At 34.7% G+C, this 6,634-nt stretch overlaps 1 protein-coding gene across 1 annotated transcript; it reads left to right on the top strand.

Moving 5' to 3' along the window:
* Positions 1 to 3,961: 3,961 nt before the first annotated feature.
* LOC138321630 (uncharacterized) lies at positions 3,962 to 6,353 on the top strand. Its single transcript, XM_069265430.1, has 2 exons — positions 3,962 to 4,529; positions 5,153 to 6,353. The coding sequence occupies exons 1-2, from the start codon at positions 4,310 to 4,312 to the stop codon at positions 6,316 to 6,318; spliced, it is 1,386 nt and encodes a 461-aa protein (XP_069121531.1). The 5' UTR covers positions 3,962 to 4,309; the 3' UTR covers positions 6,319 to 6,353.
* Positions 6,354 to 6,634: the final 281 nt, after the last annotated feature.

Raw genomic sequence — 6,634 nt, 5'->3', positions numbered from 1 at the left:
CAACCATTGCTATTGCTACAGTTATGATTTTATTAATTTTGATTACTATTTCAAGTAAATATTTCACCGTTGCCATAGTTACAAAAAGCATATGACCTTATCTACTTCTATTTGGGAAACTATTCGTATTTGGTTCAATTAAGATCTATACAAACATCAGAAAAATCTTTTCCACACGTCCCCTGACTTCTGTACACAAAGCTGACGGTTATTCATATATTTTGATATTTTAACTCATGAAATTAAAGGTTTCCTGACCTGGATCCTAAAATAGATACGTCTGTTTTTCGAATAATTAATACTGATCTGTGCATTGAATCAATCATTTTGCATTTATTAGAAATTTAAGCTATCGCATTCTGACTTTGCCACACTGTAAAACAGAATTTCAGTTTTCTGGAAAAGGACGTTTTATATTCCATAGCGTGATCTGAAATTTTGTGAACTGTCGTGACTTTGAATTCAACGTTGTTAGTAACCTGTGAAGAGGTTGATGGTCCGCGGTGCGTTTGTATAGAAACGCCATTCCATCATTAAGTATCGTCATGTTCTGACTCATTATAAGACTTATTCAAATCGATCGTGGTCCAGTGCCTCTTGTCGCCCCGACAAAAGTATGTGGTTAGTTCACAAGTAAGAATTGATGGATCAGTCTTGTTATGCGGAGATATTATTGATACTGTGGTTTAAATATGCTTCCTTTACATGTACAATATTGAATACCTGTGAAGAATTAACAGTTCTGATGTCATTAGACTCTCATATATTCAGAATAAATCAATCCGTTACTTCCAGCTTCATTTTTTGTGTAGGTAGGTAAATGTGTTTATTAAGGATGAGTGAGGTCGATGACATTTTTAAACAAAACAAAATGTCATAATACTATCGATTTTTGTCATCTCTGCGATAACCTTTTATTGTTGAATGTTGTTTTTTTTACATTTTGGTAAAACCCATCAAAAGATATGAGAAACAAAAACAATAGGACACATGTAGTGTTTAGTGGGTAAAAACCTAGTAATCTGGCAATACAAAAAATCGTCAATGCGTACGAACACACGAAACAATTTTTTCCGCTTTGTGTAGGGAGAAATGGTGCCTTTAGGTACAGCGGTCTTCTTTCTCTTCTTTATCTTGTTCTTCTTCTTCTTCTTTTTCCTCCTCCCCGAGTACAGAAACCAACAACGAAGACCGATGTAAGCTACGTATTATCCGATGTAAGCTACGTTTTAAGTTTGATTATCAAAATAATAAGCAAAATGTCTTGGCCACATAATATTAGTTATTAATTAATCATGAATATTTTCGAAACATTTTGGATATGCTTATGTATTGTTATGTACACGTATTTGATAAAAGAATATGGCATTAACACACTGCATAAAATCTTGATATTATGACATATGCATGGAAATTAACGACTTGTCATTAAAGTCATTGCCAAAGTCTTTCTACATATTCATCATAAAATATAGACGTAAATCTATTTTCGTCCTTTTATACATGGAAAGCTGACAGTCAAAGAAAATGGTTGTCTGACAAATTGTAAGTGTAACTACTCTACAGGGTAATAAATACGCTCGTTGTTATGTATATTTCATCTGCTTCTTATGCTCAGTGTTTTCTGAACAGGAACTTTGTGATGGAAGTGGGATAACGTAAATTACAAGTAGACTAAACGATGTGTAGAACTCTTGATAAACGAAAGTACATAGAAACAGTAAAAAGTATTCGATCCATAATTATGATCTTATTTCGAGATTATGAGGTTTTTGTTACTGCCAATGCCACATATGATGATAGATGATGTTTGTAGACATGCATATTATTTGCCAAATAACTGACAGTTTATTCCTATATGAGAATCTACAATGTTGTCTAATTCCGTATACGTTAGTTGTTTGTTTTCTCGTTTTTCACTTTAACCAGAAAAAAATTAAACTTTAATTTTAACGATTTCGAAAATTCGCTTAAATGAACATCAGAGAACATTTGCTTGATTGAATACTTCTAATTTCGTGGGTAAAATGTTCGCGATTACTAGATTGGCACGTGAATTCGCAAAAAATATCACCCACCCCCGCAAAAATTAACTGCTGGACGTTATTATGAAAATGTACAGAATGAACCTTTGGTATAATGTCGATTCCTCACTCAAAGGTTATGAAAAACAAATTGACTTTTGCACACAGGTTTTTGTTGAACTCACAAGAATAAAGAACTATTCCTGATTTACCAATGTGTATAATAAAAAAAATTTCAACGATGCGTTTTTGTTTTTGTTTTTTTTTGGTTTTTTTTTTAATTTACTTATCCAGAATAATGGCAACTACTTGGGCATAGTTTCGTGAAAGTATTTAGATTATAGAAAAATAAAACATGTGAAAAAAATCCAACTACAACAGTAATTTCTTCTTTTTTTAACCTTTGTAGATACAAATAATACATCATAATTGGTCCATTATTATCGGTAATATGACAGTATTACTGATGATAGCCTTAAATGGACCAATTTCCATAACCCAGCGTCGAATGAAGTGGTAGATAATTCAGCCCTGATGTTACAATCTATCGTGTCTTCATGAGAGGGCACTAACCCCATTTAGCTTTATCAAGGGAGACATTAGTGCCTATGATATAATAATACCATCTGGTGGGATATGGTTCTCTCCCCTTACGGTACGATAAGACTAAACAATCATAGATTATACAAACATTATAGATAAATACAAACATATTCCATGTTTATCATGTATCATGATAGTGTATAGTTGTTTGACTTTGCGCGGAGAAAACTTCGAGAGTTCCTCAAAAAGCTATCCAAGTTATTTTCTTTTCATTCTTTCCTTTTTCTTCGAGGTTTTTAAGATATAGCGAAGTTTTATTTCTCACGAATAAAAACAGCTATACAATATATGTGTCATAACAAGGCTCAGGTTAATCAATATTGCTAATTTTAAGGAATCTTTAACTTTCATTCATTAAAACAAATGTTCTTTACCTTACGAATTTTCCATTTTCCTTGTAATGCTTGTCTTTAGACACTTTGGCGCCGACATTTAATTCGGTATAATCGTTAAAGACTGATACAAACCTCTGTCAATCTTCAATAAATCAAATACCTAGTATTCTTATATGGTGTACTGTCTATTCAGTAACATATTCAGACATCTAAACGATTATTTCTAAGAAACAATGAGTGCAAACAATGAGTGTAAACAAAACCGAACGTTTCTGATCCTTATTGCTTAAACGTACCATTATTAGTTCTCCTTTGGAATATGCATGCTTCAATTTTGTCATGTAGTTTTTGCATGGCAACACTGAAGCATATATAATAAAAAAAATCTCCATTGTTTGCATATAATATATTTACAAATACAAGGGGCATAAAACAAATATAACAGGCAATATAGATTGCATTTCTATCTCAAAAAAAACAACATTAAAACATATCATATTACTCTTTTTTTATATATTTTGAGTTGAAATTAACCTACACATATAGACACACAGGAATAGTTACTACCATACTACCCGCTCAATAAGACCACTTTACTATGGCCTCAAATGGTCATTCAATTTTTCTGTCTCTTGGGGGTAGAATGTATAGACAGATTTGACAGAAATTCCAACGGTACGTTGTTATTGTTGTTAGAGAAAACACTTTAAGTTGCTCCATCAAACTTATTTCTATTTGATGTTTTCCTTATCAATACCTATTTGTATTAACGTTGCTGCCTTTCTACGTCCTCGTGGTTAATGAAGCGTGACGAAGGCGTACTGAGCTACGTAAGCTTGTTGACTAATAGATATGGCTTAAATGTTAAAGGATAAAACTGTCATTATTTGCTAAGTTACAACTATTAACTGCTGGCGAATGTACAGGAACGAGTAAAGTGACATCGCTTAGCGCCTACCGAGGCTTTTCACGTTAGCCTGTCACCGATCAGAACCCGGACGCCTTCGTCACTTGTGGACCTTTTTGTTGTGGTCGTATTACCATATGATGTGGTATCTGGGAAAAACAGCTAGAAAACAAAGTAGTTCTATCGCTTTCAATTTGTCATATATAGTCTCTCACTGGTGTCAAAACTAGGATATCGTATGTGTACTGACTATTGAAGCAATTTCTAAAACTTTTTAAGTGAAATTTATTCAGAATACTTGATATCGCGATTGGTGTAGTGCAGCTGTCAGTTTCCAGACATCTTCTAAAATGTTATCACGATGTGGTGTGTAAAAACGTGATAAAGCAACATAAGTCTATGACATAAGACATTCTACGGAACACTTGTTTATCATTAAAATGCAAGGGAAAACTATTTACCGATTGGAGCCAAGACTTAAATCAACAAGCAGGTCCCAGGGAAACATTTGGACTCCAAATGCCGCCATTACTGAGAATGCCCTTAGCCGTCGTTTAGGAGAGCTTGACAAAGAGAAAACATTATTTCAAGCAGATTATCGCTACAGACAGCGGGAACTCCAGAGAGAACTAGAAACCATCCGGGCATCAAAACATGCAGGTAAGCTTTAATTTAGATATCCAACAATCATAGGTATTGCAGTTTGGTAATGCCATATGGCTAGTCGATTATAGCGAAGAATTGGAAGATTTAAATTACTGTAAACCAACTTTTTTTCGTGACGACTTAATTTCGTTTTTCCATGTTAAACGCCCCATAGTGCCGTAAACTATCAATGCGATACCAGTCTATAATCTCATAAAAAGCAAACAATCAGTTATCAGCAATGTACAGTATACGTATACTAATAAGAATACCGTATCAGTTTGTAGATTTACATATAAACAATTGTAGACATTGTTTCAAAGAAAACGAAGGAGTCGAATTTCTGCATAATTAGAGACAGTACTATCATGGAACTATCATATATTACCCTAGTTAGTTGGGAATATGTTTTTCAAAATTTTTCAAAAATAGGTATCAAACATGTATATAGAATATTTGCAAGTATGAATAAATAAATCTTATTTGATTATCATTTCATAAGATGTCCCTTCTAAATCAAGAACATGGAAGAAATGCAACGAAGCTGATAGATACGTGTGATGAGAAACAATGTAAATAACATGTGTAATTTTATTTTCCCTCAAAGATGTGACACTCTGCCTTACTGTGTTTTTCAGTGACTGCAAGGCGTGACCCTAGCCGTCGTTTTTCCAGTAGGCATCCGACTGATCCAAAAAGCATTACAAGTATGATAGATAGATTTAAGAAGAAGCGTACCGACCAAGAGTATTTACAAGACCAGTTACGACAACGGCGAGATAGTCTAGTCAGCTGCATTGGGACCAAATCCAGTACCAATGTATTCTCCGAGGACGATTCGGACATTTCAGATAGCGAAAGATACACTGGTCCAAAGCCACCAAGTGGTACTATCCTACACGACATGCATACAGCTCTCGCCAAGACGAAACCCTCTGAAGGTCTTACTTCTGTAACCAATGAGGCAGGCGAACGGCCACTCCGAGAATCCCGAAAAAGGAAACCAACATACCCTGACGCCACGTTTCCAAGAGGATTGTCCCATTGGTCAAACAGAAGGCGGCTGCGAGAAGGATCTAGAATAAAGAAGCGGGAATCAAAAGAACCTCCTGTCTCGTTAACTATGTCTAGTCCATCCACAAAGGACGAGGATGGAGAATGTATCGAACCAACTCGGTTGACAGAATCTGAGACTAAGGTCGATGCTTCAGACAATCCGCTACCTGAAGATGACAACATGCTCAGTATAACACATAACCCAAATCAAACCAGTGGAAATATGAAAGGTATCAGCAAGGAAGGTTTATACGCAGAAACGAATGAGCATACAATGGACAAATACGCAGGCCCTGAAAGAGAAAATAAACAACTTCTAAAGAAAGAGTTTGAGAACACCACTAATATCATAACTCGGCGATGTTCTGAACCAGTGACCATTGGTAAATCAGAGACGTTCATGGAACTTTCCGATAACAATACCAAGACGGAATACGTTCCTGAAGAAATACTTCCCAGTGTTAAGGATCATAAGATTGTTCGACGCTTTTCAGAGAATGATAAATATCAGTGTAATTTTATTAAAGATTTAATCGAAGACCACCAGCACCCAAAAGACAACGTCGAAGGAACAAAGGAAATGACCGAGTCTGACGTCATATGGGATGACGTCAGACGCTGTCGGTACCTGCGTGGATACGATCCACCTATTATGATAATGCCAAAAGAGGAAATCAATCTTTTTGTCTTTGGAAGAGATGAAAATGACATTCTCGAACTGCAACGGGAAAAACACTTTGGACTTTGAAAACTTTGTCAAAACAAATATTTTTTTCTAACACAATGTGCAAATGTAAGTATTTTGAATATTTTCATTACATATTGGGGTATTATGGACCTAATATTTATATAGATAAACTATGTCAACCAAAAACTGTGATTTCTTCAAAATAAAAAAAACTAAAGTCATATTTTAGTTGTTTTAAATAGTAAAGCAGAGATTGTTAAAGGCCCATTACCTTTCCGGAGCAAAATATAAAGGTTTCTTAAAAAACATTAATAACACCAGAAAATGCATACCGATGATCTAAAATAAGGTTACGACACCAAACATATGCTAGATT

This window comes from Argopecten irradians, chromosome 4 (assembly GCF_041381155.1).
Source record: "Argopecten irradians isolate NY chromosome 4, Ai_NY, whole genome shotgun sequence".
Classification (NCBI taxonomy): domain Eukaryota; kingdom Metazoa; phylum Mollusca; class Bivalvia; order Pectinida; family Pectinidae; genus Argopecten; species Argopecten irradians.
This window is presented reverse-complemented; position numbering and strand designations above follow the sequence as displayed.